This window comes from Rousettus aegyptiacus, unplaced genomic scaffold (assembly GCF_014176215.1).
Source record: "Rousettus aegyptiacus isolate mRouAeg1 unplaced genomic scaffold, mRouAeg1.p scaffold_m13_p_4, whole genome shotgun sequence".
NCBI lineage: Eukaryota > Metazoa > Chordata > Mammalia > Chiroptera > Pteropodidae > Rousettus > Rousettus aegyptiacus.
The window spans coordinates 3,186,393-3,211,238 of NW_023416307.1; the positions used below are offsets into that span (position 1 = coordinate 3,186,393).

The 24,846-nt window shown below is 40.0% G+C and overlaps 1 protein-coding gene across 8 annotated transcripts in view; it reads right to left on the reverse strand.

Annotated features, from left to right (window-relative positions):
• Positions 1 to 335: 335 nt before the first annotated feature.
• DYRK1A (dual specificity tyrosine phosphorylation regulated kinase 1A) overlaps positions 336 to 24,846 on the reverse strand; it is a 131,848-nt gene continuing 107,337 nt past the window's right edge. For 4 of the 8 annotated variants that reach the window (XM_016123318.2, XM_016123321.2, XM_036218833.1 and 1 more), the window contains exons 7-11: positions 22,747 to 22,893; positions 22,121 to 22,261; positions 10,103 to 10,409; positions 9,519 to 9,643; positions 336 to 3,588 (exon numbers count right to left, since the gene is read on the reverse strand). In XM_016123318.2, the coding sequence (XP_015978804.1) occupies positions 2,968 to 3,588; positions 9,519 to 9,643; positions 10,103 to 10,409; positions 22,121 to 22,261; positions 22,747 to 22,893 (1,341 nt within the window). In that variant the 3' untranslated portion in view covers positions 336 to 2,967. The remainder of the gene's footprint in view (positions 3,589 to 9,518; positions 9,644 to 10,102; positions 10,410 to 22,120; positions 22,262 to 22,746; positions 22,894 to 24,846) is intronic. The other 4 variants (XM_016123314.2, XM_016123312.2, XM_016123320.2 and 1 more) reach the window with 1 other exon arrangement.

Consider the following 24,846-nt stretch of genomic DNA (forward strand, 5'->3'; position numbering starts at 1 on the left):
CAGGTCGAAGCCTGTTAGAGAAAATCACCTCGCACATCCACTTCAAACATTACAAACCATTAGCAGTTGGAATCAGGGAGAAACTGAATATAGTAACCGCTCATACGACGGATCAATTGTAAAAATCAAAGTGATCCATTAAACCTCCGATTTCTACTTCCCGAGATTTTTGAAGCCCACAACGAAGTAACTATCATTTCCCTTTCCACACACTTGACTAAACTTACACTCGGCAGACCTACCAGACCATCACCTGGACCAGGTTGATTGCATAGGAAGATTTTTACTATGTTTACATTTTTCTTAAATTAATTTTAAAAAAGCATAGTAAAGAGTCTGAGGACAAATTATTCAACTGTTTATCATACATAAGACCGCATGACTATAATACAAAGGGGGTTCTTTTCATTTAACGTTACAATATACACAGCAAGTCCGGACCAGATCTTACAATCTGCACACAGGTATTTAACCTTTTCCATGCTGTTTATGTTTACAATGCACAGAAGTCCTGTAACCAAACCGTGTAGTAAAGCACACAAAACTGGACTGTAACATAACACAGTATGCAGAAGCATTGGATTTTATGATTTCCTTTATGTAAATAGCGGTTTAAAAACTGCTTTTGTTTTTTGGTGCTTTTTAAGATGTGGCAACCAGCACAGAAAAAAATGACCTGACCCATATGATATCTTTACCTTATATTCTAAACAGCAGTAACTACTGAATTCCTTCTGATATTGCTATACTCAAGATGACATCCTTTTATTCACTGTAAACCTTTATGAACTACCAAGTTCAAAAATCATCCACAGGCTTGACATTTAATTACAAAATAAATATGGATTTCCTGATTAACAACAAAAAAATTTTTGTGGTTTATAAAAACGGGTATTTCCAAGTTTCCATTCACATTCACATACTTGTAAGCCTCTCTTTTGTCACTGTTTACATATAAAAACCTGCTTTTGTTCAGAAAAAAATGACCTAGTCAGCCACATGGAATCGACCAATCAGGAGCAAAGTGGAGTCTGCTGAGTTGTTCTGACAGGGGCTGCGGCAGAGGTAGATCACTGCTTCTCGTCTAGGCTTCTTCTGATCCTGGACAGGTACATTACTCATCTTCACTCTCCCAATTCAACCGCTCAAAAGTATGACACCCTACGATTGGTCAATTTAAAATGGGAACACAAATTTAGCAACTGCCAGACTGTGTTACATTAAGGCAGCATAATCTCAAAAACGAGGCACCTGTTAAACACCAGCCTGTTCGCTTCGGGTCATGCATGAGAGTTCTGCTTTACTCGTGCTCAGATTTGGACCTGTCGGTGCAACCAAGGTCTTGCTTTCTTTCAAGTTTACGAGTAGGTTAATCAGGAATACAAGAATCAACTGCTGGTTCCATAGCTTCTGGATCCAGTGTCCCTTTACCTTCAGAAGCCTGAACACGTTTAGAATGTAACAGATGTTGTAATCTTGAATTAGATGTCAATCTATTATGTTCAGTACAGAGATTGCTGTAAATGTATTGGCTATGGATTCAACAACAGTTCCAGTTTTGTTTAAGCAATAGTACAGCCATAATTTTCAACTGACATTTAAAAATGGTCTAGTTACACCTTGTGTCAAAGTGCAGAACTGCTACATTATTGGTTACAGACATCTATGTGCTATAAAAACAGCTTTGGTACAATAAATTATCAAAAAAGAAAATAAATTTTTGTAAAATTCACAGCATAATTGTGAGGCAAAAAAGCAGTCACATAAAATTCTGCATTTTTTTAAAAATGTTCAGGATGAACAGAAGACATCTTTGTGCAGAAGAAATGGTGGAGATACCACGTGCCGAGAAAAAGCAAAAGAAAAAGTAAAAAGCAGGAAGGGACACAGCTGTAGCTATTTCCATCAAAGCAAACCACTACTTCTGTGACCTTCAACCAATAAGGAAGTCAACTTTATGACACACGCAAAGTGACCTTGCAATACCTTACAATTAGTGGGTCACAAAAGTCTATTTTAAAAGAAAGGCCTCTTGAATTACCCATTCTCTGTGTGTTCAGCATTAAGGACTGTCTGCAAAAGCATGTCCGAAAGTGATTGCATCTGAAATGGTAGGCTCTTCTAATTTCGAGTCCAAATCCATAAGGCCAAAGGTTATCCCAAAGACCACCACTCAGACCTCCCCAGGACTGGCCGCGACTGACCCGTTGATTGCTTCTCAGTGCACCTTGGTTGGGAGACCAGTCACGTTCCTTTACTACCTTCCCGTGGCCTCTCCAACAGGAGACCCACAGGGTCCCACGTAATTGCTGCTTTGCTCCTCAGTAGGTTCAGACAGGAGAGTTCTGATCCCCGCCACTCAGCATGCTTACTGTGCCTTACAAACGCCAAAACCACCGTCCCTTCCATACAGCTGAAGGTGATGTTTGTGTAAGCTGGAGGTCCCTCTTCCTTACAGTACTGCATTTCCGTGTGTGTTTAGAGGACTTAAAATCCCACGTTCCCCACCCCCCACCCAAAACCAAACAGAAACAAAAAAAGAAAAAAAGGAAAAAACAAAAAGGAAAATACACCCTCATGGGGCCCTGTATGCAAATTATGTGCAGTGCCTTTTTATTTTAAAATTAGTTGGCAAATGACCAAGACCAACATCTGAACATTAACTTTTGTTGAATAGAAAGACAAAAACCCCACTATGATCGGGATGTGGCAAGTTAAAATGGGGGAGGCAATAAGAGGACACCTCTGAGCTATCCATGAAGATGGGTTTGGACATGGCTCTTTTAAAAACTTCATTGTCCCTTTGCAATCTTTTCAAGTTAAAAAAAAAAAAAGTCAGCTTTGCCCTCTTGTAGCGGTTCAGTGTGTTAATCTCCTTCTGATTCAAGCAGCTTTGCACTTTGTTTTTTGGAAAAAAACACCACTTCTATAAAAACACACAAGAAACAAACTCAAGTTTCAGTTTAGTCACGAGCTAGCTACAGGACTCTGTTGCACACAAACCCCTGTCATGGGGGACTCTTCTCGCTCGGCCCCTTGCCTCAGTGTCAGATGTCCTTCAGTCATGTAATGTGCAGGACCTGTATTAGCAGAGAATTGGTATGTTGGATGTCCAGCTATGCCAGTCTCTTGGCGGGGATTGGAGTAGACGGTTAAATTAACGTCCATAGCTCCATTCTGTCCAAAGTCCAAGGTGTTAGCAGCCACTGGGCGATTCTGGTAGGCCTGATTGCCTTGATTACCAGTAGAGGAGGAAGATGTGGAGGAAGAAGTAGTAGAGGAAGACAGGGATGTCATGGAGTGGTGACTATGGCCAACCTCCATAGAATCCTGGGTAGAGGAGCTATTCGTTGGAGAATTGTAGACCCTTGGCCTGGTCCGGTTACCCAAGGCTTGTTGTCCGTGGTGGTGGTGGTGGTGGTGGTGGTGGTGGTGGTGATGGGAACTGTTTCCATGGTGATGATGCAATGCGTTCTGTTGAGGGGCTACATGAAAGGTTGTTTCTTGAACAGGATGAGTTTCAACAGTAACCTGTGTAGGAGCTTCAGTGCCTGACCAACCAAGGGGAGCAGGAAACTGCTGGCGCACCTGTAAGAACAGATTTGAAAAGGATTTATTCCAAGTACTGTTCCCAAGTTGTAATCTTCAATCGAAACCTATGACGCTAGCATCTACGTCAGAGAGGGGAGAGTATGAAACTTAAAACGTGTTGAACACTTCTTTAAAGCAAAATTCTAAACATGTTCGAGAATGAAAAATACTTTATTACAAAAGCTACAATTTTTAACAAGTTATACCCATAACCAGGCTCCTGAGTGTCACAGGCCACTTTCTTTCCTCGGAAGCACAGCTTATATATATGCCAGGGGTCAGCAAGCTTTGTCTGGAAAGGGACAGCTAGTAATTGACAGGTCCAAAAGGAATCCTTCACTTTCTCCCTAAAGCCCCTCCTCTCTCCATCTTTCTTGTTTCAATAAAATCACTATTATCCATCCATTTGCTCGACTCCATCCAAATCATCAGCAAGTACCACTGAAGCTACCTTCAAATAGGAGCCCAAACCTAGCTACTTTTTCTCCATCTCCACCACCAACACTCTATTCCAGGCCACCATCATCTCTTGCCTAGATTAATACAACAGCCTCCTAAACCAGCTCCCGGCTTCCATCCGTGCCTTTTCCCAATCTATTCTCTATAAAATCACAAGAATAATCTTCTTAAAAACACAAATCTAAATTAGGCAAAAAAAATAAAAATAAAAGGCATCCAAATTGGAAAGCAAGAGTAAAATTGTCATTATTTGCAAATGACATACATAGGAAACCCTAACGACTTCATCAAAAACAGAACAAATTCAATAATGTTGCAGGATACAAAATCAATACACAAAAACCAGTTACAGTTCTATACACTAATAATGAACTATCAGAGAATTAAAGAAAACAATCCCATTTACAACTGCATCAAAAATGAAATATCTAGAAATAATTTTAACCAAGGAGGTGAAAGACCTTAATATGGAAAACTACAAGATACTAATTAAAGAAACCGAAGAAGACACAAACAAATGGAAAGTTACTCTGTGTAAATGAATCGGAAGAATCAATATTGTTAAAATGTCAATACTACCCAAAGCAATCTACAGATTCAATGAAATCCCTATCAAAATTTCAATGGCATTTTTCAAATAAATGGAAACGAGTAATCCTAAAATTTTTATGGAACCACAAAAGAACCCAAATAGCCAAAACAATCTTGAATAAGAACAAAGCTGGAGGCATCACACTCCTTAGCTTCAAACTACATTACGAAGCTATAATAATTAAAAGAGTATGGTACTGACATAAAAAGACACGTAGATCAATCGAACAGAACAGGGGGCCCGGCAATGAACCCATGCACACATAGTCAATTATTTATTACAAAGGAACCGAGAATGTGAGATGGGGAGAGGACAATTTCTTCAATAAATGGTGTTGGGAAAACTGGACAGCCACATACAAAAGAACAAACTTCTCCCACTATGTTATACCGAACACAAAAATTAATTCAAAATGAATCGATTAAAGACTTAAACGAAGGACCTGAAACCATAAAACTCTTAAAAGAAAACACAGGGCGTACATCTTGGTGATGATTTTTTGAATCTGACACCAAAAGTACAAGTAACAAAAGCAAAAATAAACAAGTGGGAGTACATCAAACTAAAAAGGTTCTGCACAGCAGAAACCATCAACGAAATGAAAAGGCAACCTACCGAACAGGGAGGAAACATTTACACATCACATGCTGTGTAAGGGGTGAACATCCAAAATATAGGAAGAACTCACACAACTCAATAGCGAAAAACAAAACACAACAAAAAACTCCACACAACAACCCAATGAAAAAATGGCCAAAGGCTGTGAATTGCCATTTTTTCAAAGACATACAGATGACCAACAGGGACACAAAAAGATGTTTGATATCATCAATTACCATGGAACACAAACCAAAACCACAATGAGAATGGCTATCATAAAAAAACAAACAAAAAACCAAATAACAAGTATTGATAAGGATGTGGAGAAATAAGAAATCTTCATGCACTGTTGGTGGGAATGTAAATTAGTACACCCGCTATGATAAACAAATGGAGAGTCCTCAAAAAATTAAAAGAGAACTACCATATGCTCCAACAATTCCACCTGTGGATATTCGACCAAAGAAAATGAAAACACTAACTCAAAAAGATCTATGTACTCCCCTGTTCACTGCAGCATTATTTATAAAAACCAAGATATGTAAACAACCTAAGCGTCCATTAATGGATGAATAGATAAAGAAACTGTGATCCATCTATACACAGTGGAATATGAAAGAAAAAATGAAGTCTTGTCATTTGTGACAACATGGATAGACCTCGGGGGCATTATATGCCAAAGTGAAATGATTTAGGCTGAGAAAGACAAATACTGTATGATCTTCCTTATATATGGAATTTTAAAAAGAGACAACCAAACAACAACAAAATAATCCAAACTCCATACAGTGATCTGCACGATCTGGTCAACACCCACGTCTCCAACCAGTCCCAAAGGCCACCCTTCCTCCCGCTGCCAGCCACAGGGCCTTTCTTCCATCCCTCCAGCTGGCCGAGGCCTTTCGAATGCCTCACGGCACTCGTACTTACTGTCCCCTTCTGCTCAGAATGCTCTGACTTCTAATTTCTGCTTGGATGCTTCTCTCCCATCGTTTCCGTTCCAGAGTCGCCCCTGACCACTCTGGCCAATGCTGCCCCAAATCGAGACAGAGGCTACTAGCTGTCTCCCAAAAAGGTATTCTTCCTGGGTACACGGCTAGACTACATTTCCCAACCTCCCCTATACTTAGGTATGGCCATGGGACTCAGTTTTAGTCAACGAAATATGAATGAAAGTTTCAAGGTCATGGCCAAACCTGGCCCACAAAATACCTCTGCCGAATGCCACAAACAATTAGGCCTAGGGGAGAGAGGAGCCACAAGATGGTAGGAACTTGGGACACGGGAGAGAAGCCATGCCACTAATTTAAATACCCACTTCTGGACTATTAGATTAAAAAAGAAGCACCTTCATTCTCTTTAAGCTACCATATTTTGGGGATCTACCTATTATCAGTTTGGCCTACTTGAATTAATACATCCCAAACAGCCATTCTCTATTACATTATCCTGTCTTATTTTCTTTGTAACAGTTAATGGTACTTGTAATTTTCTATTCATTTGATTAATTATTTACTATATCACTTTAAGCTGTAGGAAGGCAAAGCCACATCACCAGTGGCTAGCACAGGTCATTAAATATTTACTCAACCAAGGGGGTCTGAGAAAGAAAATTCGAAAAATACTGTTGAAAACAATCCAGTAGAAAAATAGGCAGTAGGTTCTCAGAAAATAACTAATGGTTTTTAAAACTATGAAGCTATTCAAATTCACGCATAAAAAGAAATAAGCAAAATAAAACTATACTCTGTCCAATATGACTTTTCACCTCAGATGCACCCAAAGGTTATCACGCTGACTGCTTCTCCAAACTGCCAGTGGGAAATGAATCTGGGAAAAGTATGTGGAAGGCAATGTGGCAAAAGCTATCAAAATCACAAATGGTGATGCCCTCTGACCCAGCAACGTGATGTGCAGGGGCTCACATCACAGGTGAACTGCATGTGTCTGCAATGACATATGCACAGAGCACGGTGTGTATCACAGCACCATCTGCAGTAGTAGAGGCTGAAAATAAACCCAAAGTCCATCAATAGGGGACTACGGAAACGACGCACTGAGTATCTGAACAATGGAACGCTGTGTGGCTGTAAAAAAAAAAAGAAAAAAGGGAAAATAGCTATCTATGTACTGATATAAAAACACTTCCAAAATATATATAAAATATGCAAAACATGTAAGACAGTGTATATGGTATACAAAGGTTAGGTGAAGATACATACATATATTTATATACTTCCATATGCATAAAATATCTCAGGAATACAAAACATAATTAGAAATTAGGTGTCTAAAGGACATACGAGGGAAGACGTCTCTGAATTCCCTTTTATGTGTACTTATTTTTCAACCATGTGACTATATCAACTATTCAGAAATTATATAAAAAAGGACTGAGGCAAACAAGGGACAACGTTAGCTTCCGGTGGGCGACGCGCAGCCTCGCGCGACCCTCGGGTGAGCGTGAAGTGTCTGCAGTCTTCACGCGCTCGGAGGGGGACGCTGGCCTGGAGAGGCAGGGAAGCCTCTGGCGGCGGGGTCCGTCAGGGGACGAAGGCAAGGAGCAGCCGGCGAGGCGCAGAGGGAGGACGGCGCTCCCGGCGGGGCGCAGTGGGCGTGAGGGCCGAGAAAGGGAACACGGGATACCGGACCAACGAAAAAGGCTCCCGCGAGCCAGGGGACGGCGAGGAGGAAGGGACGGTCACGGAAGCCGCCGCGACCTCCCCGACAAGTCTAACGTGTTTAAGTGCAAGAGAAGCCGAAGAGTGGTTTAGAGCGGGGGCAAGAGCCGGGCCAGACTGCCTCACGGGTGAGCGGCCCTGGCTGCAGAGACCACGACGACGCTGGCGGGAACAAAGCGGGGCGCTGGGCACCGGTCAGGTCGTCCGCGGCGACACAGCCAGCGCAGACGCAGCGAGGGCAGGGCGGACAGCAAACACGTGTTTCAGGTCTTCGGAGTCCACATAACTTACGATCTGATTCAGTGCGGGGAGTGCGGAAGCAGGGGTCAGGACTGACTGCCCACCCCCAGGTGTGTGACTTGAGCAAACGGGCAAATTTGGGGCCAGGTGTACAGAGTCAATAAAAGTGGAAGCCGTGCGGGGGAGGAAAACGATGGCGCTGGTTTACGCGATGCATCTGCAATGTCACGGCGTGGAGACCGCAGAGTGGCATTTAGAAGAACCGACTGGACACAAGGGCCCTGGGCACGGGAGGGACAGGCAGGTCAGGATGGTGAGCGCGCATGCGCTCAGCCGGGGAGCGTGCCAGGTGAGAGAAAGGCCTCCGAGAAACAACGGGGCGACAGCAGTGCGCACGCGGGCGGCAGGCTGGACCGCAGCACGGTCGAGGCGGTCACGTCGGAAGACTCTCCTCTGCACAGCGAGGAGCGAAAGGGAGAAGGGGAGGTCAAAGGTGTCTAAGAAAAGTTTGAAACAATTATTAGAGAATGGGAGAGAGATGACTTGAGAAGCGTGTAAGAGCGCCCAGTGCAGGTCAGTGAAGACTCACTGACGGCAGGAACAGAGTATCTCATGTGTGTGATCTTCCCCAGCATCATCCAGGAGCCCCCATCTCAGGAACGGGGAGACAGTCCACAACTTCGTTTTTTTTTTTTTTTCACTCAAATAACACAGTGGCCACTTATTATAAAGTACCATAAAAGCAATGCTCGGTTTGAATTCATTTAGTATTTTACAAAGTGAGTGTAACGTACAATGTTACCACCATCTGCTTCACCCAATTTTTAAAAATTACTTGATTAGGTCTTTAACAGGTTTAAAAAACTAAAAGCAAGTGCATGCGCGCGCGCACACACACACACACACACGCAGGCCCACAACAATGTAAAACAATGTGGAGGTTAAAATTAAACCACAAACTGATTCCGACTCTAGGACTCTCAGTGCTGAAGGGTCACGGGTGGCAGTAGAGCACAGTAATTAAGATCGTGACCCAAGGAAAGTCACTTAACCCTCTCAGTTCCCAATGCAAAATGACAATCTGAACAGTGTTAAGCTCGAAATGTTGCTGCAGTAAATGTGATAAACACGGGAAGAAAACATCTGCTGCAATGGCTGGTGTGCACCCAGGAAATGTGAGCTTTCTCTAAACAAGAAGGGCGAAAACTGCGAGTACGTGCTTCTTGAGTTATAAATTACACTTCCTTATAAATGAGGAAGCTCTGAGCCTTTAGAGTTAACGACTCAGTCGCACAAAAGGCACGTGGCTCCCGACTCGGCTGCCTAAGCAGGGCCGGGGATGCGTGGCGGCTTACCTGGGGACTGTGCGTCTCACAGTCCATGGCCTGGACGGCGGCGGTGAAGTGCCCGCCGCTGTGCCGATGCTGGTGCGTGGGATCCGACCGGGCTCGCCCGCTGTTGCTCGTCCCCGACGATCCACCTTAAGTACCATAACACAAAACAATGTGTGAGTTTCAAGTTAATTCCACCCAAGTTTATGTTCTACCTCTGTAACATCGAAACAAAGTATGTCGCATGTGAAGAAAATCTACATTAACAGAAAGGCACCTGAATTCTTTCACATCGACCACTGAGGCAAAATCCAATCAAGTTTGGTTTCATTAAGGGAAAACTGAAGATGTGGACAAAGTCTTTCCATTTAAAAAACAATTAAAATTTTTGGTTCATGAAGAGTTTTGTTTCCAGCTACCATGCATAATTAAGAATTGAAGCTTCAGGGGGAAGGGGAATTTTTTACTGACTACAAAGAATAGACTAGGTCAAATAATTCCTCCCCACCCCATTAACAAGTTCTAAAAATCACTTAAAAAAAAAACGCCACTTTGCAAAGGGAAGAGCAAACATTTTGAGAGCCCAATCTAACAGCAAAAGGACACACCTGAGCTTGAAGATGTGCTGGAGGTGGTGCCTGAAGACTGGGACTGCTCCATCGCAGGGCTCGTGGACACACTATTACTTGTATTTGTACCTTCATCGGCTGTTTTCTTGAAAAAACTGTGCTGCAGGGCATAGTAAGGTTGAATTCGAGTTTTGGGGTCATAATCGAGCATCCTTAAAATGAGGTCTTTGAACTTCAAGTAGTCAGCTACCGTATGACCCGACTCCCCAGCACGACGCCCACCAGGTCCTCCTGTTTCCACTCCAAGAATATTATGAAGTTTACGGGTTCCTGGTGGTTTATATTCCTAAAGAGAAGAAAAAAAAAAGCTTTCTCTAAATTTGATGGGATATACATGAGTCTACATAACTTAAAATATGCTGAAATGCATTACATGTTGAAGGCTTTATTAAAAAGAATGCATTATAGTTAGATCCTCTAATATATTTTCAAACATTACTGTTCCAAGTACAAAGGAATCTTGAGACCAAAAATGACTGTAGAGACCACCAAGCCCTGGGGTCACGACCTGGCCCAGGCCTGTTTGTGTACAGCCTCAGCTACAAAGAGTTTTTATAATTTTAAAGGTTGTAAAAACAAACAGAACCAAGTAAGCACACACAACAGAAGCACACACAGCCTAAACCTTCACTTTCTGGTCCTTTATAAGGGGGATGCGCCGACCTCTCGTCCTGCCCAGTGGTTCTGAATCCCTTTTCTGCCTGATGCACCTGAGAACCTGGCTGCACTTCGGCAATGACAGTGCTCACTGAAGCTGTGCTGATTGCTCCGAGCATGCTCCCAGTAAAGAAGTATGATCTAATCTAATCCTACCTGCTTATGTTTAGATAAAAAAAACTACAAGCAAATTTGGTTTATGCCTCCCTTCAGAAAATGTTTAGTAATAAATCACCTTTACGCGTGTTGAGATTTTCTGAAAACTCATTTTTTAATAGATATTATAACTCTTAAAATCCCTATAAATACTAAATTAATTCAGAATAGCATCACTGGGTTTTTGCTTCTAGTTATAATGTTGAAATTTAGGAAAGACCACTGTCCTCACTTTAAAAGCAAAAATAAGCCTGCCAGAGAAGTCATAAAATCATTCCTTTTTTAAAAAAACCCATCACAGAGCTGATGATTAAAGAAATCAGAATTATGGAAATTCCAGAAAATGAAAAGCCTTTCCTTCTTAAGGCAGGAGAAGGAGCAAATGTCATTGATGTGGGTGGGGAGAATCCGGCTCCAACTCTGAACCAGCTTCTAACAGCTACCTGTGGACAGGCTGGAGGATGGGGGGAGGCAGAGGAGCCCAGATAGGATCCCCGGGGCACTGCACTCTGGGGGTGGAGCAGCAAATGAACACAGATTGCCTGGGGCACAACAGGGCAGGCAGGAATGGGCTTCTGGCTGGATGAAAATCTGCCCATGCGCACCCTTCCCAGTCTCTACAAACACTGCTTAACACCTATGAAGACGGTGAAGGATAGAATTTAAGTCCAATAAATAAACAAAGCAAATAAAGAAAACCCAGATGCAGCTAAACCACAAACCAGATCGGATCGGTCCCCCACTAGCGACCTGACAGAATAACAGGCAGGCCTGAGATTTTCTTCCATCTCGACGGTTCTCAAATACAGACAGTCTGGCATACATTTAAAAATTATAAACACAAACCACCACCAAAACGTGTCCATAAAGAAGTATGTATAAATGAATGAATGAATGATTTTCTTAAAAAGAGACCCACATAAATAAATGACCTGGATGTTGAAACTCGCAGACAGGCATTTTAAATAAGTGTGATGAACAGGTTAATTCAAAAGGTAGATAGCATGTATGTATAGATTGAAGGACTTCGGAAGAGAAAATTAAAACTATTTTTAAAAAATGATAAATGAGAACGTGGAAATGCTGGAACAACAACAAAAAATCCAATATCGGAAATGAAGAATCCATTTAATAGATGACTGGACTTGGCATAAGAAAAAAATCCGTGAACTAAAGACAGAGCAAATAAATTATCCAACCTATGATACAAAATAAACCAGATACTTCTAATATTAAGCACTATAACGTACATGTATTTGGGGAATTAGAAGACAAGAACAAATACTTGAAGAAAAAAAAAAAGTCCGATGACTTTAAAAAATTAATGAAAGAGATCAACCCACAGATCCAAGAAAACTTAGCTAACTCCAAGGAAAATACAAAAAATATATATATACCTAGAAACATAACCGACAACTGAAAAATCAAACATGAAATCAGCCAAGAGGAAAGAGAAGAAACATTACAGACAGGGAACAAAGCTTAGACTTCTCTTCAGAAACTGTGCGACAGTAAAATCAATGTCATTAACATTCCTAAACAATGCTATAACATCTTTTTTTCTTTTGCTGAAATGTCACCATAGTATGCTATATCCATGAGAATTTCCATATCCATAGAAAACATCTTCAAAATGAAAGTGAATAAAGGTCTTCATATAAATGACTGTTGAGAGAATCCATCAAACAGAGGTTTTTCACCATAAAATAAAAAGTTGAAGTTCTTCAGAATGAAGGAACATAATACCAGATGGAAGCCAGGAATTGCAGAAAAGAATAAATAACTTTGTGGGTAATTGGAAAAGATCTTTTCATTAGCTTAATTTTTATGTGTTTTAAAATCTCTTTAGAAGTCCTCTTTGATTTAAGCAGTTGATGATGTGTTGTGAAGGGCACAACACAAGTGAATATAGTATGATGGCAAGTGCACAAGAGATGGAAGGGGTTAGTAAAAGCCCGTGGTTATTACAGGGGTTATCAAGTGATATGTGAAGGTCAAATAATAAGTTAAAGGTGCATATAATAAAAGCAATACTAAAAATTACACACAAAGAAATAACTAAAACGTCAATAGAGAAGATGCAATGGAATATCTGAAAGTAGTCAATGCAAGAAGGCAGGAAAGAAGGGGAACGAAGAAGAGACGAGACAAAGAAAACACGACTAAGACAGTCTAAAACCCACACCTCTGGATAATTTAATGGACTAAACACTCATTATAAAAGAAAAATATTATTAGGCTGGGTTAAAAAGCATGACAACTCCATGCTGTATACAAAAGTCCTACTTTACAATATATAAAAATATGGACAAGCATAAAGTAAACGGATAGAAAAATATGTCCTATGAAAAATTTAAGAATAAGAAAGCTGATGGAACTACTGTAATATTGGACGAAGAAGACTTAAAGACAAAAATATTATTAGAGATAAAGAGGGTCATTTCATGGTGATGAAAGAGTGACTCTATCACAAAGTGTTACTAATACTAAATGAGTAAGCACCTATTAAGACAACTTCAAAAAAAGCATTCGTCTGTTACTGAAAAAATAAATATAAATTGACAGACACACATACACACACACAGTTAAGGACATAAAGGATGTGAAGAAAAATATCAGAGAACCTGACACACTGACATTTGTAGACTACGACACCAAACGATTACAAAACACAATTCTTTTCAAGTGCACATGGAACGTTCACCAAGACGGATGACGTGTTAGGTCATGAAACAAGTCTCAATAAATTTTAAAGGAATGAAATCGTATTTTCTGAACACAATGCTACTGAATTAGAAATCAGTAGCATTAAGATATTTTGAAAATTCTCGAATACTTTGAAATTAAAAATCAACATTCCAAATAACAATGGGCCAATAAAGAAATCACAGAGAAATTAGAAACATTTCAAAACAATAGTTAAAACATATCAACGGGACTCAAGACAGCACAGAAGGTAGCAGCTGGGCGTGCCTCCTCCAGCAACCACACCAAAATTTTAACAAAACTACAGAGCAACCAGTGTACGGAGTCACCAGAGGTCTGGCTGAACAGAAGCCCCATTACTAAGTCACCTCATAAAGGTAGGAGGAGTGGGGACGTGAACCGGCCTAGTCGGCAATCGAGAATCAAATCGGAAGGGCAATCTCTGGCTGCAAAGCCACTACCCACCCCCCCCCCCCCGCCACCAGAGGAGCGAGGGGTCCCAGCCGCACACTGGGATCTTCAGCCCAGGGTTCCAGTGCCTTGAGGCACCTGTCTGTCTGTAAGCCCAGTATAGGTGGCAGCCATATGTTGGGGGGGGGGGGGGGGGGCGGTGAAAAATGGGGAAAGGATTAAGAAGTACAAACTGGTAGTTGCAAATTGGTAGTCATAGAGATGGAAAGTATAGCACAAGGAATATAAGCCAATAATATTGTTAGTAACTATGTATGGTGTCCGAGGGGCACTAGAGTTATTAAGGTGATCACTCTGTGAGTTACACAGATGTCTAACCACCATGCTGTACATGTGAAACTAATATAGTATTGTATGCCAACTATAACTGAAAAATAAAAAATTGTTATCGATTATAAAACATATCAAAAGTTGCAAGATGCCACTAAAGCAGTGCTTATGGGGAAATTTATACTACTCAATGCTATAAGAGAAGGAAATTTTAAATAAATGATCTAAGCTTCCGCCTTCATAAACTAGAAAAAGTAAATTCCGACTAAAGTTAGAAGGAAACAATAAAGAGCAAAAATCACTGAAATAAAATCTAGACTAAGATTAGAGAAAAAAAAAAAGACTGACGAACCAGAAGCTGGTTGTTTGAAAGAATAATAAGTTTAATAAACCCTTAGCAAAAGTAATAGAGAAAAGAGAAAATACGAATGACTGATATCAGGAATAAAAGAGAAGAATATCACTACGGAACCTCCAGAAATTTAAAAAATAATGAAATATTATGGATAAGTTTATGCTAACAAACAACTGAGATGCTAAGGATGAGATTCTTGAAAAGCACAGCGTACCAAAATTCACTTAAAAAAAATCTTAACAGTCATATATTTACCCCCAAACCTGTGAATTGCAATAGTAGCAAAGAATATCCCAGGTCCTGATGAAGTCATCAATGAACTCTATTAAACATACAAAAGAAATATGCTAATCTTATACAAATTCTTTCAGAAAAATCAAGAATACGTCCTAATTATTTTGAGACCAGCATAATCCTGACATAAAAACCTAATGATGATACTGTGAAATTTTTGACAAATATCCATCTAACGATAAAGAAACAAAATTCCTACCAAAAAACTACCAAACTGAACCCTGCAATATATACTGTTAAGGCCAAACCACATTATAATTTCTTTATATTTTATGGCAGTAAATGATAGTAAATTATGGTAATAAATTAATAGTATATTAAGGCCAAATGTGGTTTACTATAGGTTGAGCTTAATATCCTCCAATTAATGTATTTTACCACATAACAGGAGAAAATCACATGATCATCTCTTAGATGCAGGAGAAGTATGTGACAACATTCAAAATCCACTCATGACTTCAACCAACCAATCAACCAAACACACACCAATTCTCTCAAGACACTAAACATAGAAAACCTACTCCTTCAACCGGGTGGAGGGCTACAAAGCAACATGCAGCTAACGTCATCCTGGATGTTGACGACGTGCCTTTCCCATAGGATTGGGGACATGGAAAGATGTCAATTATCACCATCACTACTCAACGTACAGAGGTCCTTGTCAGTAAAATAAAATAAGAAAAAGAAAGGCATACAGACTGAAAGAATAAAACTGCTCATTCACAGATTAAGCTGAAAGCCTCACAGAATCTAAAACAAACAAAAACTAGAACAAATTGGTAAATTTAGCAAAGTCCTAGTATAACTATATACTAGCAATGGGACCCACACGAAGCGCCACCGGAGATGCTGGAAGAGCTCCCAGGAAGCAGGGACAGTCATGACATTACAGGAAAAAGCTGAACTGCTTGATATGCACCACATATTGAGGTCTGCGGGTGCCCGGCATTTCAAAATAAATAAATATATCAAAAGGATCATCAATAAATAAGAAAAGGAAATTTGTGAAAACAATACTGTAGCTCTGCGTGAAAACCTTGTACTTGTTGCCAAACCCCTTTTTACCCTCATGCTGAAAATGCATTTTATGTGGGTGCAGGCCTGCTACCAGGAAGACCTACCTATAGACTCAGATATGATTTGAGAAAAACGAAGTCATTATATGGCAACTTAAAGCAAAAGAAGGGTGAAAGATCTAAAGCTGGAGAATTTAAGGCCAGCCAAGGATGGTCTGATAGTTTCAGAAAGCGGTCTGGCTTAAAGAGTGTCAGGATAACAAGAGAAGCAGCTTCTGCCGACCACAAGGCAGTACGGAGTTCCCAGGCGCCACTAAGAAAATCGTTGAGAAACAATATCTGCCTGAAAAGGTTTTAAATGCAGATGAAAGTGCCCTATTTTGGAGGGGAAAAAAAATGCCACAAAAGACATTTATTAGTAAGGAAGAAAAGCAAATACCAGGATTTAAGGCAGGAAGGGACAGGCCAACTCCGCTGTGTGCAAATGGACGACGGCCCCGGGCTCTGACGCCGCTGACCCTCAGCCTTGAAGGGCGAAGATAAACGCCAGCCGCCGATCTGGGCTGTCCCTCAAGAAGGCCTGGACAACGAGAACCCTTTTCCTGGATTGGTTCCACTGATGCTTTGTCCCTGAGGCCAGGAAGAACCTGGCCCGTTAGGGACTGCCTTTTAAAGTTCTTCTGATATTGGACAGTGCCCCTGGCCTCCCAGAATCCCCTGAGTTCAACAGAAAAGGCGCTGAAGTGGACTGAGTACCTGTCCCAAACATGACATGTTTAATTCAGACTCTAGAGCAAAGGCCATAAGGACCTTTACGGCTCATTACACATGGTCTGTCAACACCATGAGAGAGAACCCCGGCAGAACATCGTGACAGTCTGGAAGGATCACACTCCTGAAAACGCCACTGTTGTTAGAGAAAAGCCATGAGAGCCATCAAGTCCGAAACAATGACTCCCTGCTGGGGACACCACGTGCAGAGGCTGTGCGTGACAGCCAAGCAACGAACGAATCATGAGAGACTGTGGATGCGGCCAAAAAGCCACAAGCAGGTGTGGCAAAGGGTGTCAAGATACAGATCCTGGAGAAATTCAAGCGCTAGCAGACGGCAGACCAGAGGTGCCGGCGCAGACGACCCAACGCACAGGAGCACTGCCCCACACGTGTGACACCGAGGATGGCGGAGGGGCAGGGGTCTGAGAACCGCTGAGGCAGAGAACCGGCCACGAGGTCCCAGCTGTTCAGATGCTCTGGACGTCTTTGATGACGTGGACTCTTCTGTGAAACAAAGCGACCAGTGGGAGGAGGACTGGCATGGCCAGGAAACGTTTTTAGAGAAATGAAAAACAAAGACGTCAGGCAGAAACTTCCACATACCCCCGCCGAGTGCGCCTGCCTCTCCCGCGACCGCTCCCACCTCCTCCGCCTGAGACCGCGAGACCAACGTGCCTCACCCCACAGGCTACTCAATGTGAAGGTCTTTATTTTTATCCTTTCAGTTTCAAGACTTTTAATTTATAATTTACTGTTTTCCTGATTACAAAACAATTAATATTCTTTTTTAAAACTGTAAATTATAGAAAACATAAAGAAGTAAAATCATACATAACCCTACCACGAAGAATAACCATGAAGACCATTCTGCTGCAAAGTCTCCCAGTACTTTGTTACAGTACCTATCTTCTGAAAAACAATGTCACTTCATCCACCTACAGCTGTTGCCACACTCCTTGAAATACATATTGACCAAACTATAACCATGGTCTATTAGACCAGATATCTTATTACAAAATTTCCCACATTTTTATAGCTCTTCTCTCTCTCAGAACAACTAGATTAATAAATTCTTACACGTGGCAACCACAAGGCTCTACGCTTCTAAAATGGCCCGAGTACCAGACGGCCACTGCACTGGGTGCCATGTGTATGTGTAGCAGTCCTGACTCCGTGGCCTAGAACAGGACGTGGCGTCCACTGGCAGACGTGAAGACGTCTCTGATGACCCACTCTCACTTCCTGACTCACGCCATGCCGCACGCTGAGAAGCGCATCTGCTGTGTACGTGGGAGTGGCTTCTGTGACAATCTAGCAACTCTGGGACGTTTCTGTGTCATCATCGTCCCCATCGCCAAGCAGTCATCGTGTAAAGCATCACGTGCAAGACTCGTCTGGAGGTGGATAGCCTACCCTTACGTGGGCATAACAGCGAATGACGTCAAATATAAAATTTAACAATGTATTAGTTTTCTCACGATTTTATAACTTGCTTTCAAAGAATTACCAAAAAGTATGCCTCCTTCAGTCATCACTGGAGAGGCTGCATTTCAGCTTATCATCACAGGTAAGTGGTTTTTTTAAAAAGAAAATTAACAATGTTTCCAACACTGTACTATAAATATGACTGTAATACTGTATGCCATGAAAACGTTATGACGATTCGTTCGTTAGCGCACAGGCCAGGCTACCGTGAAGCAGCCGTATGGCTACACTGGGCGACCAGACCAACCACGCTACTGCGGCTTCACTATCAACGCATGAGCTGCACTATCTGTAAATTAGTACGAATTTCTGTCACATTGTCTTTTCATTTTTGATGTCTAGTGTTAGTAAGGTGCATAACACCTACAGTGTTTTTTATCATATAAAACAATATTGACATAGGTAATGACAGATGATTCATCTCATAAACAATGTAAACTTGCAATATCGATAAATATAGTACTATATTTTCTATTTTCTGTTATTTCCTTAATAACATTTTCTTTTCTCTAGCTTGCTGTTTTGTAAGAATACAGCATATGATACATGTAACACGCAAAATAGGTGTTAATTAACTAATGTTACCAGTAAGGCTTCCAGTCAACCATAAGCTATCAGCATACGACTTCGGGGAAGTTAAGAGTTATACACAAATTTCCAACTGCATGGGGTCGGCACCCCTAAGCCCTGCATTGTTCAAGGTTCCGCTATACTTGAATTCCGGACTCACCACAAAGCTACAGTAATCAGCACTGTGGTACTGGTTTAAGGACAGACAGATCAATGGAAGAGAATGGAGTCCAAACACAGATCTACACATAAAAGATAATTCTGTTTTGGACAACAGTGCCAAGTCAGATCAACAGGGCAAGGCAACTGTTTTGAACAAATGATGACGCTACTAGGTAAGCACACAGGGAAAACGAACACCTATTTCCACACTCAAACATTAATTCGAGATGGACCAAAGAACTCAAACTGTAAAAGCTAGAATCAGAAAAACTTTTAGAAAAAAACATGGGAGAATAGCCACACAAAGCTGAGGAAGGCAAAGATTTTTTAAAATATAAAAAATATCGTTCATTTAAAAAGCTGACAAATTTGATTTCATCTATACAAAAACTTTCTGCTCATCAAAAGATACCACTAAGAAATAGGCAAGCCATGGTCTGGAAAAAATATTGACGTGTATGTGACAAAGGGACTTACAGAACTCCTACAACTCAAAAATTAAACAACCCAGTAACGGAGGGGCGAACGACCGTGAAGGGTGACACTCTCAGAAGAAGAGATGTGAATGGCAAGTAAGCACACGAAAAGGTGGCAGGTATCATTAGCTATGGGGAAATGCAAATAAAAAATGCCACGTGACCATTACAATGGTTAAAACAAAAAAGACAACCACATATGTACTGAGGATGCAACGCAACTGGAACCCTCATACATTGTGGGATGTGAAACGATAAAGCTTTGGAAAACCGTTTGGTATTTTCTTACACACATACACCCTATAACCTGGCAATAATTCTACTTCTTGGTAGTGATTCAACAAAAATGAAAATATGTATGTACAAACGATTTATACCAGGATATTCCCTGTAGCCTTATTCATAATAGTCCAAACTGGAAACAACCCAAACACCCATCAATGGGTAAATATAGTTAAGGTATTTTCATTCAATGAAATAATATGAAGCAGTAAAATGAAATAATTTCAGAGACAATATGGATGAATCTCCAAAAACAACGTTTGTAAAGTGAAACAAAATAACACTATAAAATTGCATTTACATGAATTATGCCTAAAAATAGTCAAAACTAACGTATGGTGAAAGAAATCAGAAAGCAGGGCTGAGAGGACGGAAAAGGGTCGTGAGAGAGCTTTGCGGGCGGTGGGAACATATCGTGCTTTAGGTAATAGACTGTTATGCATAAAGATTAAAACTCAATAAAACACTTCAAATATGCATATCTCATTGTGCATAAATTATACTTTAACAGTATCATTTATAGTCTTAATTCTTCATCCTCCTTCCCCACAAAACGGAAAAAAAAAAAATACTAGGTATGGATTTCATTACTAGGAAGCTAAAATGGGCTCTTGAAATGTAAAATGAGAAATTTTAAAGTAAAAATAAAATCACTAAGAAAAATAAACCAGATGGTGGTCCACATACAACTATTTATACTTACAGTTAAAATCTCTAGTGCATTCTTCATAATGTTTAAAGAGAAATAGTTATTTTATGCTTTTAAAAATTAAGTTTAAGTCAGTTGCTAATCATGGCTAAGGGAAATCTCCTAAAATCTAGTTAATACATATTAAATATAGGTTAAGATACTTTCAATTTTAAGAAGGGAAAAGATTCTGAAATGTCTTCTCAGAAATAATTTAAAAAACAAATTATATAGCCAAAACTGGAAGAAATGATAGATTATAGCCCATAGTGACTTAATTGTGGTTTTATATGGCAGAGATTTTGAGACTGGAACAGATGAACATTTTATTTAGGTAAATGGAAAAAAAATAGCATAAAGAAAGAAAACTTCAACTTGGAGAAAGTAGCAGCCTGTACTGAGATAAACCAGGAAGGAGGTTTCATGTCCTGCGGGCTAATCCAAATCGAATGGTAGGAGGAACTAGCTTGAATGCTGGTGATGCCAAGAAGGGTTCCCAGGCTGCGATCCGGCTCAGGGAAAAAGGACCATGATGATAAGCTATGAAAACAACGGCAAAGGGACTCAGGATGTCTGCTTACTATCTTCCATCCCTTCCTTATGGGGAGCAGGTAAAATTTGGCTGCTAGATATTGCATTGCCTGGAACTTTAGAGAATAAGGCAGAATGCAATACATTACAAATCAGTTCTGAAAAACATAATTACATATATATTTTCAAATATTCTAAAGAAAATAATTTGATATTAAAAGTTAAGACGCCATAGCCACAAGAAGGGAATTAAAGCAACCAATAATCTTCGGTTCACTGGAAATGACACCTGGTGGCAACATCGCTAAAATGCAAGGGCAAAATGAAAACGGAAGTAAAAATAAAATCTCTTCGTGTTAAATATGCAAAACTAAAATCACAAGGTATCTGTTATATATAGCATATATAATCGCATATTTATATTATATTCATTTTATACTAAAAGTAGATTATAAAATACGATTATTTTCAGACATGTAAAACAAAAAGGTAAATCAAGATACAAAACGGCTGTCACTCTAACTGCCATAGTTTAGGTACCAGAAAAAAGTCCTCAGATAAAGGAAAACCACTAAAAAAAGAACTAATGTTTTAAAAACCTCACTTTTAAAGATTTCAGAGATGAGAAATCCCTGCTAACCATATGAAATGAATCAAAGGACTATCTAGTCAGTTCATCACATTCTTGTCACATACTGCTTAAGTCAAAAATCTTTTTCTTCCATCTGAACTAAAAAAAAAGAGCCATTTACTGCAATTATGACTTCTACTGTTCACAGCTGCAGTATTGTTAACTGTGAATTCACTATATACCCAAGTTGTGAGAGACGAAGGTCAAACTTACTGATTCCACTGTTGAAACAAGGCATGGTGATTTGATCAGCTGTCTCAAAGGCCAGACGCATAGTTTTCATAACGAAGCCTTGGAGAGAACTCTGACCATTAAGTAAACACTGATCCAGACAGCTCAGTACATACCTGAGTTATTACTGAAACTGTAAACTCTAACAGTGATTTCAAGTAAACAGAAAATGAGCTATAAAAAGAAAGCTCTAGTGAAAGAAATAACAAAGGTTCAAAAGAAAAAAAGTTTCCCTATTTTACCCGTTTTCCATCTTTGGTCTTCTTTAAGTTCCAAGTGCCATCTGGCAACTTCTCAAAGAACTTTCTTGCTTTTGGTGCTTGGTCAAGAATATGAGCAGGTGGAATACCCAGAACTTCCACAATTTTATTCATCTGATCTACCTGTATTAAGAACAAGAACAAATAAAACATGTAATTTCTACTGTAGTACATCCTATTCATTCATTCATTCATAAATTATAAATAAATAAATCAATCGAGCATCACTTCTTTAATTCCAAATTATTGTCTCAAAATTTATAGTGACATTTACACTATTTTCAGGGTGGCCCTCATTCTTTCATTATCACCTTTTTTGGTTATTATACTTAAAACTTGGAAAATTTATACAAAATACTTAACATTTTCTAATCCACTTTACTGTTCTCCTTCATTAGCAGCTTACTCACTTTTCATTCATAATTCTCGACTCACCATATAATTGAAAAATACATAATATAAATTCAAATCTAACCTAACATTTGAATGATTAAGTTGGTAAATAGACATCTTTCCCTAAACACGACGTTCGGATTACGCTGTTATAGATTAAAAACGAAAAGAAATAATGAAAATAGAAACAATTTTCCAGGTGCCCCATCATGTACCTCATTGGCTCCACTGAACAGGGGTTCTCCAGTGTGCATTTCGACCAGAATACACCCGAGGGACCACATGTCGATGGCAAGGTCGTAAGGCATTCCCAGGAGCACCTCTGGAGATCGGTAAAAGCGACTCTGAATATACTGGTATATCTGAAATATATTTCAAAATAGCATTAATTTCAAAATACGTTTTAATTGTGGTCAAACACTGGATTAAGAACACTGATCTAATATTAACGGGAAAAAATTAACTGGCTAACTCCTAACTTAGTATTCCATGTTCTGATTTTGACATTAGTCTATGAATAAAAGTAAACATGTCAAGGGAATGGTTAATCTGACTGTGAAATGCAAAATGTATAAAATTCAGGTCCTTTCATTTAGTCCGGTCCTAACTGGTAATCAAGGTGCATCTTAAAACAAATAGTTATGCCTTATTAGAATAAAAAATTACTGAAAATAATATTTTTCTCTATTAATTATTCTTTCTATGGCTGGCATTGAGTTTACTATTAACTTAACAGCTTAACTGTATTTAAATTAACCTTTTTAAGGTTAATTTAGGTTAGAATGCATTTCGGCATCTCGGTACAATGTAATTAAAAATTCAGACATCTGTACTATGTTAGTGTCACAGATTAATCCTAGAAACACTGCTATATAAAGATTCCATAAAGAGCTGTTTCTGGCTAATCATGTCTCTGCCCTGTCCCCCTCCCACCTCAATCTAAGACTTTTTAGGAAGAGAAAGTCTTGAAAAAGATTATTTTCAATGAAGTAATCTGAAAATTTATTTTCACTTAACCACTGTTTATGTCTAGTGAGACAAGTATCTGTCAAGCGAAGAAAGTTTTATTTAAAAAGACAGAGAAAGAAGCACAATCCCACTTGAACCCCCTAACCCGACGCTCACACCAGGCGGCCGGCAGCGTCATGCTGCTTTCTTGCGAAGCTCCCGAGCTCCCGCCTGCACTCCAGCCTCCAAGAACCGCCTCACGCCTCCCTGAGCAGGTCGCCCCAACCTCAGGGCCTTCTCACAATGAAGTATGTCCAATTCAAAGGGACCATGAAGAAGTCTTATGTTGCCAAGTTTTTATAAAGCAGAAGTGTCGTTAAGCCCCAAAGACTCTCTTCTACTGGGACAGTCCTATTCCCCACCTTATGCGAGGTAGTCACCCAGCCACCCAGTGACTGGGTCATCTCCCAGGTGCGCTCCAGAACCCGCTGAGGAACTTGCTCTGAACCCCACTTGCCCTAGCACCTTCTGATACTGAGCCAGGAGATCTAAGGCTACCACATGTGTATTTGGGAAATGACTTCCCGCGCAACTGTGATACATTCAACGTGGTTAAAAATTCACTGAGCTGAAGGAATGGCTGTCTTAGCGTGGCTGGAGAGAGAGAACAGTGTTTGATATCAGGACAGAACATATGATTTTGCATTAAATGAGGAAAGAATTTCCAATTCTAAAATCTATCCAATAACTCTGAAGATGGGCATGTATTTTCCAGTCACAATATTTACATTATCCCACATGAACACCTACAGGCATCTCTTGATTTTCAGAGGCATTTGTAATAGCAAACTTTGCTTACTATGCCTTCAGTTTTAAAAAATTATTTCAATGACCTATTCTGCACTGCTGCCATAAGATAATTCGCAGAAAATAACAAAGAGTCAGACAATCCTGTTGGCTAGCTATAAACCTTCCAGATTAAATTAATGTGCTATATTAAAAACCCAGAAAATAGCTGGACAGGACAGGAAATTTCACTGATTTGGAAAAACGAGAAAATCAAAGCTAGTATGAAATAGTAGTGTCTGAATGTTAGCTGTGTCCCCTCCTTGGTTTTTTTTAAAGAAATAGAGTTAAAATGAGTCAAATATTATCAGTGATCCTAATTCTTTCAAGCAGAGAATAACCTATAATTCCTATTTTATACATAAAACATGCTATTCAGAGTAATTCTAGAAATGCTAGAAAAAAAAAAAGTACAAAAAATTTCCTGTCCTAAATCAGCTAAACCTAAATCTATTTTTTGCTACAGACATGTCTGTTTTTAGCAGTCTAAAAAAAGTCAGTTTGGACAAGAGTCAGAATTT